The sequence below is a fragment of the Nesoenas mayeri genome, assembly GCF_963082525.1.
Source record: "Nesoenas mayeri genome assembly, chromosome: 2".
NCBI lineage: Eukaryota > Metazoa > Chordata > Aves > Columbiformes > Columbidae > Nesoenas > Nesoenas mayeri.
In genome coordinates, this window is record NC_137543.1 from 146,742,799 (window position 1) to 146,754,854 (window position 12,056).

The following is a 12,056-nucleotide window of genomic DNA, read 5'->3' on the forward strand; positions in this document are numbered from 1 at the left end:
CTTTATGAATAGGATAAAGATGATAGAGCTGAGCATGTGCCTTCGTCAATGTACAATTCACTTCTGTAGGCAAGAAGAGAAGCCGGCTTGATCTAGGAAGAGGCTCAAGAGCAGATCAGCTGGTGGCAGCAGTAGCAGAGCTTGACAGTAAAAAGGAGTGTTTGTGAATGAGGGAGTCAGAGGAATTAGTCAGGGATTTTCCTCTAAAAGTCAAGACAACAAGAAAAAGACCGCACAGCTCCTGCCACCTGTGGGAATGTCATTTCTCATCACAACCAGCAATAGATGATTCAAGATGTGTTTGTGGGAAGTTGACATTTTAACCTAATATTTATTTAATGATAAATGCATAACTTTTTCAACTGGCTGATACTTCTATCTGTATTGTGCAGCCCAGGAGATGAAGATGGAGACTGGAGATGAAATTGCTATTGTGGGAATAGGATGCAACTTTCCTGGAGGTAAGTTTTGGGTAACAGCAAAGCAGGCTGCTGAGTGACTGTTGAAAAGCACAGTCACTCCTTCATGGGGAGGTGGAGGAAAACCACACGTTCCTCTCTTACTTTCATAGAATTCATTGCCTTGCTACCTGTAGGATCTTTTTAAAAGGTCATGCTATGGTGGTAACTAATGGGTTCCAATTTGTGCACTGACAGACAAACGAGTGGTGCTGGCTGTGGGCAGGGTGGTGGGCTGCACACGTGGAACTCATACAAATGAACTGGATGGGTCTGGGACGGTTTGAGCTTTCTGCCCATGCACTGGCTGGACAATTGTGCATGATTGCAGGACTGTGCATCTCTAGGGACGGGACAGATCACCAGCTCTTCTTGTAGGATAAATAGATTGAGTCTTACTAAAAGCAAGCTTCCTGCTTTATTACAGTAATCACCTTGAAAGCTCCCGGAAGAGAGCAGAGCTAAATAAATACAGCTCTGATATACACACCTAAATACTGCTTCTTGTACAAGATGAGAAGCCGACTTCAGTAAAGAACAGATATTACTTGCCATAATAAAAGACAATCTTAGTTACAATTAGGCCGTATGAAAGTGACAGTTAACTGTGTATTTTGAGATTAGATGGTTGATTGAGATTAGATGGTGGATTGAGATTAGATGGGTAGGCATGTTTAGATAGCTGTGAGAGCTTTCTGGGTTCTGGCTGCTGCTGTTCAACTGTCCATACTCTTTACATTAGATAGATTCCAATTTAAAAAACGCAGAAGTAATCCAGGGAGTGGAATACAGTTCTGTCCTTGGAAGTTGGTGTTCAGCCCTAAAGGTGACCATGTCGGTCTCTCCCTTTTCCTGTGTTCTTTCTTGCCCTCACCACATTTCAGTTCCTGGCTTCATTTAGTCCAAGATTCAGTAGGTTTATGTGTCACAGCGATAGCTGTGTGGCCCACAGCTAACTGAGCAAACATGAATGGTTCTGAATGTGGTGAAGTGCTAGTAAGTATGTAGCAGCAGGCTCATGCCAGAGCATTGTACACTAATTTGGTGCAAGCCATGTGTTTGAGGAATGTGGGCCACTTGTGGATGCCATGTTAGTTGCTTTCAGGGCTAAGAAGAGGGCATAGACATATTGTCACTTCTTGGAGCTGGAGCTCTGGATCTCAACCAGCAAGGACAAAGACCCTGACATTCCAGTAGTGAGCTGTTGCACTTTATCAGCAGAGAATGTAGACATAACTTTATTTTTGATTTAGATGTCCTTTTAGTGTTAGGGACGAAGTACAATGCCTCTGGCATTTTCCTGGTATTTGTAAGCTTCGTCTGTCTTCAAGACTGAATATGCAGAGCTGACCTGTTGCAGCCAGTGGAGCTGCCTGAGGAGTGGTGCTGTACAGGTACAGAAAGACCTCATCATATCTGTTCCTTTGCTTTTAGGCAAGCAGCGAGGGGATCAGTCACGCCTTTCCATTTTCCTCTTACCAAAGAACGATCTTTTCTTTCTCTGGTGATTCTCCTTTTACAACCTAGATTTATACATGGGAGTTCCTTGTAACTGTGTGTTTCTGATTCAGCATGGGGAGGGGGAGTGTATAATTTAATCTACTTGAAACCTTTGTACAACAGGCGATGGAATTGACAATTTCTGGAAAGTCCTGGAGGAAGGCAAAAACTGCACAGTAGAAATCCCCCCTGAGAGATTTAATGCCAAGGAGTGGTATGATCCAGATGATAACAAGCCAGGAAAAATATGTACAACACGAGCTGCTCTTCTCGATGAGTGAGTCCAATACTCTGCCGTGCCGCTGATTCTTTTTGTGCTTAGACCAGTGTGTCCAGTCTTTCAGAGGGTGCAAGCCAAAGAGAGAGCTTATAAATGGGACCAAGGAACCGGCTTTCGTTATGTCGCATGATGAACACGCAGCTGTCAAACTGCAGGAATTTCTGGTGTGTGACATCGATGAGCAATTTTAGTCACAGGCCATGTTAAGCACATATGTACGTGTCTGAGAACACATATGACCTTCGATTACATAATCAAACTAGTATGTACATACACACCATGGGTTGAGATAACAAGTAGCTCTAATTCACGTGCTGGTGTGACAATTTAGAGACAAAGTAGGGAGGTCAGGTTTTGCTAGATAGTCAGGAAGGGGATCTTATGCATAATTTAAGTGTTAGGTGTGCTTGTAAAACTTAACTATTCCTAATTCCATGGTAATTTTGCTTTTCTCTAGACTTATACTCCCATGCCTTTAAATAATAAACATTTTATTTATTCTGAGTCACTCCTTTATAATATGACGGATTATGTGTGCACAAGTATCAGACGAAGATATGAGATATGGGAGATATGAGTACAGCTGTATGGGGCTGTCATTAATGCAAATCACAATTATAAGACTAGCATATTATGGTAAGATCAACATAGGTGTCTTTTATTTGAAGTCCACATTCACCATAATTCCTCAGGCTGTAGACCTTTATTCAGATGACAAGTTCAAATGCACAGAAGCAATCTTATTGTCCCCTGAGATTAATACGTAGCAGGTCTGAATCGTAGGACCCAGAATTGCTTCAGTGATTAGTCCCATTTTGGATATTGAATTCTCTACTGAAATCAAGAAATGACAGAAGGGCATAAAAATCTGATCTTGGGATACAAGATTAAGCCTGGACTGGGTCATTTGTAACTGTGTCCATACTTTAAAGATTTTTTTAAAGACAAACACACACATTAAATATTTTAAATTTATTACTTGAAAAGTATGGGTATCTCTGTGAAGTCTCTGAGCTATGCTCCATTTAATGATTTTAAACTGTAAAGCCATTGGCCCATACAGCCTTAAAATAACTTAGAAGGCAAATTTTCATAATCTGCGGAGTCCTGTTGGTACTAGTGGAATAACCATGTGAATACAAGATTCTAGGAGTGGGCTTATAACTCTGAAATGCAGAATAATTGTAAGCATACATACTTTGTGGCGGAGCATAAAACATCTTTGGCCTATAACCTTTTGATTCTGAATTTCATAAATGGCAACTGAGGCCTAAGCATCAGTTTCTGCTCTGCTTTTAATGAAATTGCAAAAAAATGGTGTACTTTGAGTCTAGAAGTAAATGCATGTTGTATATATGTTGTACAATATTCTGGTCTGTGTATTTTAGGTTTAATACATTTGACAACCACCTGTTTGGGATTAATAATACAGAAGCTGAACGTATGGATCCGCAACAGAAGTTACTGATAGAATGCACATACAAAGCCCTGGAGGATGCAGGAGTCCCTGTAGAAGCTGTCAGTGGCACCAAAACAGGTGTTTTTATTGGTAAGATGAAGATTTCATGGTAAAGAAAGGACACTTCAACCTCACAAAAACTGAAGCACTCCCTCATGAACTTTATGTACCTATCTAGCACTGGAGATCTAAGGCTGCTGTGCTATGGCACTACAGGTTATTTTTTTGCTGCTCTAGGAGTTCATTAAATGATTCACATATCTCTTTTAGTTGCTCCTTTTAGTGTCTTCAGTCACTGAAGATGAAGCAGGAAACAGTTAAACTGTCTACCTTATGCAACCCTTCCAAGGAATGATACTTCTAGCCAGCCCTACACTTTTGTCCAATGTACTGTTTTCTGGTGTCACATTGGTTAAGGTGTTGTGGGGGTTCAGATCCTTTTAAAGTGGCAGAAATCCTCACGCAGATATTAGTGCGCTGCCAAGGCACTGTGTGCAGGTCTGGGCCCCTCAATTTAAAAGGAGGCATCCAGAGGAGGTCAACAAAGCTTGTGACAGGGACGTCCTGTGTGGAGTGGCTGAGGTCTCTGGATCTGTCCAGTTTGGAGAGACGGAGGCTGAGGGGTGAACTTTGCTCTCTACAGCTTCCTGAGGAGAGGAAGATGGGAGAGAGGTGCCGAGCTCTTCTCCCTGGGATCCAGTGAAAAGACGTGTGAGAATGATTCAAAGCTGCGCCAGGGGAGGTTCAGACTCGATGCCAAGAAGCATTTATTAATATTTACAGAGAGAGTAGTTAAACACTGCAACAGGTTCCCTAGAGATGTGGTTGCTAACCCCACGCATGTCATTGTTTAAGAAACGCTTGGACAATGACCTGAATAATGTGCTTCAACTTTTGGTGAGCCCTGAATTAGTCAGGCAGTTGGATCATTGTAGGTCCCTTCTAACTGAACTATTCTATTCTATTCTATTCTATTCTATTCTATTCTATTCTATTCTATTCTATTCTATTCTATCCTATCCTATCCTATCCTATCCTATCCTATCCTATCCTATCCTGTGCCGTGCCGTGCCGTGCCGTGCCGTGCCATTCCACTCTATTTTGCCAAGGACGTAAAGCAACAGCACATTTGCTGGTGTAATGGTCTCTTTTAAGAGGAGTTGGCTGATGTAACTACAAGGGTAAACTCTTTAGAATAAGTTCTAGTCTGAGACATCCTCCTCTTTCACAGATCAGGCTATTCCTTGATTTCCGAGTAGATGTACTGCATTTCTCACACATGCCCATGGACTTGGGTATCGACTGTATTTCAAGCATGTGTTCTCGGTAAGAGGACGCAACTCCTCTCACAGACCCTGTTATTCTTTTCTATTTCTGTCTTACTGGATCACAGTGACCAAACCAAAGATAAATAGAAAGCATTGGATGTGGTTTGTGCTGTGGCCTTTAACTTGGAACAGCTGAGGAACTGAAGGTAAAGTCCTCTACATTTATATCCCTGCTACTCTCATTGCAGCTTCTTAATACATATTCCCATAGCGAAACCAAAACAACTACTCTCAGACTGAGATACAGGGGTCTAAGCAGGCTACATAGAGCCTGACTGCATCATACAGTGAGTTCAGCCATCGGGAAAGGTCTGTCATTTACTGTGCAGGTAGAAATGTCAAGGGTTGCATGCTGGCACGTTCAGAGCTGTACATCCCTTCTTTGCTTGAGTTCATGTGACACATATTTGATGTTTTTACAGGTCTTATGAATCGAGACTATGAAATCGTAACAAGCAGAGCAGTAAGTGAAATAAATCATTATGATGGTACCGGAACAGCCATGAGCATTGCTGCTAACAGGGTCTCATTCACCTTTAATCTGACTGGACCATCACTGGCTATTGACACGGCATGTTCGTCTTTTCTTTTTGCCCTGCACTATGCCTGGCGAGCAATTAAATCAGGTAATGGGACTGAAGAGATGCTGCAGAAAGAAATAAGGATTGGTACTGTTTCTGTTTATCATCTTGGACATCTCAGCATGAGCATGTTTCTATTTCACTTCAGGAGACTGTGAGGCAGCAATCTGTGGTGGAGTGAACTGCATAATAGATCCCCGCACCTTTGTGTCTCTCACTAAAGCAAAAATGATCTCTCCAGAGGGAATAAGCAAACCCTTCTCCAAAAAGGCAGATGGCTATGGAAGGGGAGAAGGTTGTGGTGTTGTTTTCCTCAAACCACTGAAAAAGGTAAGATTGCTTGTGAGGCAGCCTAAAATAAGACTGGTTGCTGGCCTGAATTTGTGTCTCCAGTTCTAATAATTACTCCAGAAATAACTTTCCAGTTGAAGTTTAACATTAACAAAGCATTTATTAAGCATTAAGCACTGATGCACTTCCCCTTGCATGAGAAAGGGATCACGCATTTAAAAGTTAGCGTTATAGTCAGTCTTGTTCTGCGTATTGTTGCTTTGTTTTCTCCTATATAGAAAAAGCATCAGGTTACTAAAGATAATTTTACCTTTTTATGAAACAGGCAAAGGAAGACTATTGCAAAATCTGGGGTGTTATACACATCAGTGCAGTAAATCAGAATGGTAGGTCCATTACTCCAATCACAAGACCATCTCAAACAGAGCAAGAGAAGTTACTGCGCAGTATTTATGAAACTCATGTTGATCCCTCAGTTGTGCAGTACATTGAAGCACATGGTACAGGAACTGCCGCTGGAGACCCTACCGAAGCTGAAAGCCTAGGTAGCGTCATTGGTAAAAACAGGTCTTCACAAGTTTCCGTTCTGAAAATTGGTTCAGTAAAGGGAAATATTGGCCACATGGAGTCAGCTGCTGGAGCAGCAGGGTTAATCAAAGTGCTTCTGATGATGCACCATGGAAAGATTGTGCCATCCTTGCATTACTCAAAGGAGATGAGCAGCATCGATACAGAGAAATTAAATCTCGCAGTTCCCACAACTGTAGAGCCCTGGGAAGAATCCAGTGAGTATGGAAGAGTAGCTGGCATCAACTGCTTTGGCTTTGGAGGAACCAATGCGCATATCGTAGTCAGGCAGGTTAAGCAGCCAGAGCCTCTTCCTGCCTTTAAGAGGCCCCTTGAATTAGTTCTGCTGTCAGCAGCATCAAGTAAGTCCCTTCATATGACAATGGCCGATACAGCTGACCAGCTGAGCACAAGGAACTCTATAACTCTCCCCAGCCTGGCCTATACGTCCGCCTGCAGAAGAAGCCATGCCCACTGCAGGTACCGAAAAGCATTTGTCACAAACTCTCTGCGACACTTGCAGCAACAGATTATGTCGGCAGCGAGCACTGAACTTGCCACGTCAAAGGCGGAACCACAGCTGGTGTTTGTGTTCTGTGGCAACGGTGTAACGCTGAAGGACTTCAGTGAGGTACTGCTGAGCTCAGAGCCAGTGTTTAGAGACAAGTGTAAGGAAGTAGAAGCGCTTTTTCAGAAACACGCTCCCATCAGCCTCCTGCCAGCAAGAGGTCACAGCCCAAAGGATTTGTTGAATCCAGAGCTTTCCCAACCTTTGCTTTTTACCCTGCAAGTTGCCTTAGCTGCCCTTCTGAAGTACTGGGGCATTAAACCAGTTGCTGTTGTTGGCCACTCGGTAGGCGAGGTTGCTGCTGCCCATTTTGCTGGGTACCTGTCCCTGGCAGATGCAGTCAAAGTGATTTATCACCGGAGCAGGCTGCAGGCGAAGACTGCCGGCGGGAGAATGTTGGTGGTTGGAAACATCCCCGTTCAAGAGATCGCCGAACATTTGCATCGCTACTCGGGAAAGGTGTGCATTGCAGCTTTCAACAGCCCAGTTTCCTGCACCTTGTCGGGAAATTCAGACTCTGTGGATGCTGTGCAGAGAGATTTAGCTCAAGTTTTCAGCCAGAGAAACGTCTTTCTTCATGTCTTAAATGTTCCAGCTGCATACCACAGCCCCAGCATGGATATGATACTTGGGGAGCTGGAAGACAACATACAGCCTTTAGAGAAACAGAAGGGGGAAATTGAAGTGATTTCAACTCTGACTGGGGTGGCTGCTTCTGAAAATGACTATTCTCAGGGCAAATTCTGGGCTCGGCATACTCGTGAGCCTGTTGCTTTCTCTCAAGCCATCAAAACAGCAGCTAGGGACAGGGAAAATGTGGTTTTTGTGGAAATAAGTCCTCACCGAGCATTGCAACGAAGCATAATGGAAACTCTAGGAAAAGGCACCAAAGTGTTCTCCTCTTTGCAAACTGATGCAGAGTATCAGACACTCTTCACACTGGTAGGAGATCTGTTTGAACTTGGATACAATCCCAACTGGCAGCACTTTTATAATGGGTATCAAAGTGTTCCAGTGGCCATTCCACGGTATCAATTTGATCGCAAAAAACTCATGACCTGTCTGGATATCCACCAACAAGCAAACCAAAGAGGTGTCAGCTGCAGTCATCCTTTGATTTATGACATAAACAGTGACAACACGGAGTTTGGCTGCCTGCTGTCTCAGGACATAACATCATACTTATACGAGCACAAGAACAACGGTGTGGCTTTAGTCCCTGGTGCTTTTTATGTGGAGCTTGGTCTGGCCTCTGTGATGAGCAGCTCAAGACCTAGAGTGCCTCTGAGTGCTTGCCGGATGAGTATCAGTTTTTCCGCACCGTGTGTTCTCACGGAGAGTTCCCAAGTCCTGAGAATCAAGCTGAGTCCGCAAAAAGCAGTGACAGCCTTTGAGATACTCTCTTCCTCCAATGCAGTTTATGCTGCAGGCCAAGTTACAAAGGGGCCTGAAGCTGTGGTGGAAGAAAGCAGCATCTCCTGCCAAGACATCTATCGAAGATGCAGGTCAGTGGTTAGCAGAGAGGCGGTTTATGAAGCACTGTCTCGCATTGGCTTTCAGTATGGTTCCATATTCAGGCAGCTCAGTGATGTGCATTATTGCCGGGAACTAAAGGAAGGTATAACAAGCATAAAGGTGAACAAGGAGACCATCAAAGAGATGTACAGTTACCATATCCATCCAGTGCTGCTCGATTGTTTTCTGCAAATGACTGCTTTCATGACCTCAAGGACGTTCCAGTCCAGAGCAGGGTTTCCTTCAGGGATAGGCAGTCTGGTGGTGCTCCGTCCACTGGAGGAAGAAATGATGATATACATGAGAACAAGCAAATCCATTGGGAACTACCTAGAGGTCTGTGGATGCTTTATGGACAAACATGGCTCCATTTTGGCTGAACTCAAGCGTGTTGCCATCATTTTCACAAAGCAAGAATCTTCCAGGGAGAATGAGTTCATGTTTGAAAACAAGTGGAAAGAAGTGTCCCTTTCACAGATGATTGGACATCTGGGGGCTATGCCCAGAGTCCTAGTGTTTGCTGACAAATTTGGGATAGCTGAACAGCTCAAAAAATATTTGCATCCTGATTCAAGATATGTTATGTATGAAGACTGGGAAGCCCTATTGGAAGGCCATGCACAGAATAAGATGAGAGCAGATGTTGAGGATTATGATGAAATTCTGTTTTTGTGGGGAATTCAAAAGTTAAATGGAGATTTCCCAAGCAAAGTGGTAGACCAATTGGCAAAGTGTTGTGAAGCCTATCGCCAAGTTATTGTGGCATTAAGAGAGAAAGCATCCCACTGTTTAGTCAGAGTTATCACCTACAGAACAACAGAAAGACATGTAGACCACATTAACTGTGGGTTTGCGTTGTGTGGCATGACCAGAACTTGTGTTGTTGAAGTTCCAGATGTCACATTTCAGATGATTGACCTCAGCTCTTCCAGTTCCCTGGATATCTCAGTGCTAGCAGATGTTCTTGTCAAGTACAAAGTTGTGGACTATCCAGAAGTTTGCATCAGCCAGGGAAGAACTTACGTGGCTGAAATCAGACGCACACCTTTTGTAGATTCGGACCAAAGCCAACCTGTAAGATCTCTCCAGAAGTCAGAAACATTCACTTTGCACACTTCTGATCCGTACACAGCAAAAGATTTGTCTGCTGAATTGTCCACCAGCCCTGCTACTCAGCTTGACAAGTGGAGTGTTGAAATTCAACTGGATAAAATATGTCTCCACTCAGAAGATTATTTTCCCATCAGTGTTTCTAGTCATAATTTTGGCAATACACTGTATTGGAATTCACAAGCAGTAGACAAACACAGACTTTTAGCTCTTGATTTCAGTGGCACGGTAACAGCAACAGGCATTGATGTGAAGAAAATTAAAGTGGGAGATCACGTGGTTTCATGTTATCCAGCCGCTGCATCATCCAGAGTTCGGATTCCAGGAACAACTTGTTTCAATGTAAAGAAATTCCCATGCTTTCAGAATGTCCCCTGTATGTCATACTTTATCATTGCATGGGAAATCTTAAATCAGAGGTTACCCAAGGGACAACTTGGCAGAACACTGGGTATTATTTCTACAGAACCATCATCAGTTTTGTGCCATGTTCTTTCTGCGGCAGCAGAAGAGATGGGCTGGAGAACAGCACTTGCAAGGCCCACTCCTGATAAGTTCCAGTATATAAAATCATGCAATGCCCTTGTTGTTCTTCCTCCAGTAAGCAGACTGTCTCAGGAGGACCTTGCCCACATGTACTTTCTTAAAGATGTGGTGATAGTGTGTGGCAGTCGCCAGTCTGAATGTATCCAGAATGTCAGTGACATTGATCATGAAAATATCAGCTTTCATATCCTTACACTTACCAGCATTTTCCAGAAAGCATCTCTAAAGGAATTGCAAAAGACTGTGCATGCGTGGATCAGGTCCATGGATATGAAACGGTTTATACACCTATCAGGTTCTGTTTTTCAGCAGACTGAGAACTTTGAAAGAATGAACTCGGTGATGTCCTATTTTACCTGCAAATCCGTCCCACTTGCTGTACTGAGAAGGCAGAAGGACATCACCGTGCTTTCAGATATACCGTTGTATGAATCCCAGAAGAAATTGTTCAAGCAGAATGCTGTTTACATAGTAGTCGGGGGGCTCACTGGACTTGGCTTTGAAACAGTGAAATTCATAGCTGAGCATGGAGGAGGGGGTATTGCAATACTCTCCAGGAAAATTCCAAGCCATGAGAAGCAAGAAGAGATGGATGCTTTGCAGCAGCAGCATAAAGGGAGCAAAGTAGTGTTTGTGCAGTGTGATGTTACCTCAACCAGGGACGTTGAGAAAGCTTTCCAGTCCATCACAAACATCTTTGCAGGGAGCCCGGTCAAAGGTGTGTTTCAAAGTGCTGTTGTTTTACACGATGGCCATCTTGAAGTTCTGAACTTGGCTGACTTTCAGAAAGTGCTGAACCCAAAAGTAGCAGGGACCCTAAATCTTCATTGGGCTACCAGAGGCCAGGAGCTTGACTACTTTGTGTGCTACTCCTCTGTTACTTCCTTTCTGGGAAATTCTACCCAGGCAAACTATGCAGCTGCAAACTCCTTCTTGGATGTCTTCTGCCTCTACAGGAGGAACTGTGGGCTCTCCGGCCAGTCCATTAACTGGGGTGCTTTGAACCTCGGCATACTGCTCAATCAAAACCATATTCAGAGCATTCTGGAATCCAAGGGCATAGACATTCTGCAAGTGCATGAAATTCATGAGTACCTGAGGAAGAGCTTACTTACCAATAACCCACAGCAAGCTGTTGTCAAATTAAACTTTGAAGCTTTATTATATCATGTTTTTGCTCGGATTATTTCACTCAAAAGTCGCTTTCAGTCACTTATGTCAGAAGAATTCAGGAACAAGCTTGAAACCTTTGAGGAAACTCAGGTCCAGGATACTGCCTTAATTAAATCTGAAGACTATATCACCTCACTGGTGAGTGACCTCACTGGACTGAGCCCAGATGAACTAACCATGAATACACCACTTTCATCATTGAGCGTAGACTCTATGTTAGCTATGACAATTCAGAACCGTGTCTTTCAAGAGAGGAAGGTGGACATACCTCTTCTGAAACTGCTTGATCCTCACGCAACTCTGTCAAGTTTAGTAGTTCTTCTAGAAGAAAAAAGCAATGCAAATGGAATAGTTGAGGAAAAAAATGCTGTGGTTGAAAGTGCAGAAAATGGGAGCTGGCTCTAAAATCATAGAATGTCCTGAGTTGGAAGAGACCCACAAGGATCATCGAGTCCAACTCTTGTCCCTGTATGTGATGACCCCACAGTTCACACCATGTGTCTGAGGGCTTTGTCCAAATGCTTCTTGAACACTGTCAGGTTTGGGCCGTGGCACCTCCCTGGGGAGCCTGTTCCAGTGCTCCAGCACCCTCTGCATGAAGAACCTTTTCCTAATTTCCAACCCAATAGGAGTTCTTATTGAGGAACTGCAGAACTTTGAAGACAACTGGACACTTCGTA

At 43.5% G+C, this 12,056-nt stretch overlaps 1 protein-coding gene across 1 annotated transcript; it reads left to right on the plus strand.

Annotated features, from left to right (window-relative positions):
- Positions 1-400: 400 nt before the first annotated feature.
- LOC308053374 (mycolipanoate synthase-like) lies at positions 401-11,781 on the plus strand (the record flags this gene model as incomplete). The annotated part of the gene is made up of 6 exons (XM_080364224.1): positions 401-461; positions 2,082-2,235; positions 3,627-3,787; positions 5,448-5,651; positions 5,755-5,936; positions 6,223-11,781. 6 exons carry the CDS (start codon positions 401-403, stop codon positions 11,779-11,781), a joined length of 6,321 nt encoding a protein of 2,106 aa, XP_080220350.1.
- Between the last annotated feature and the right edge of the window lie 275 nt (positions 11,782-12,056).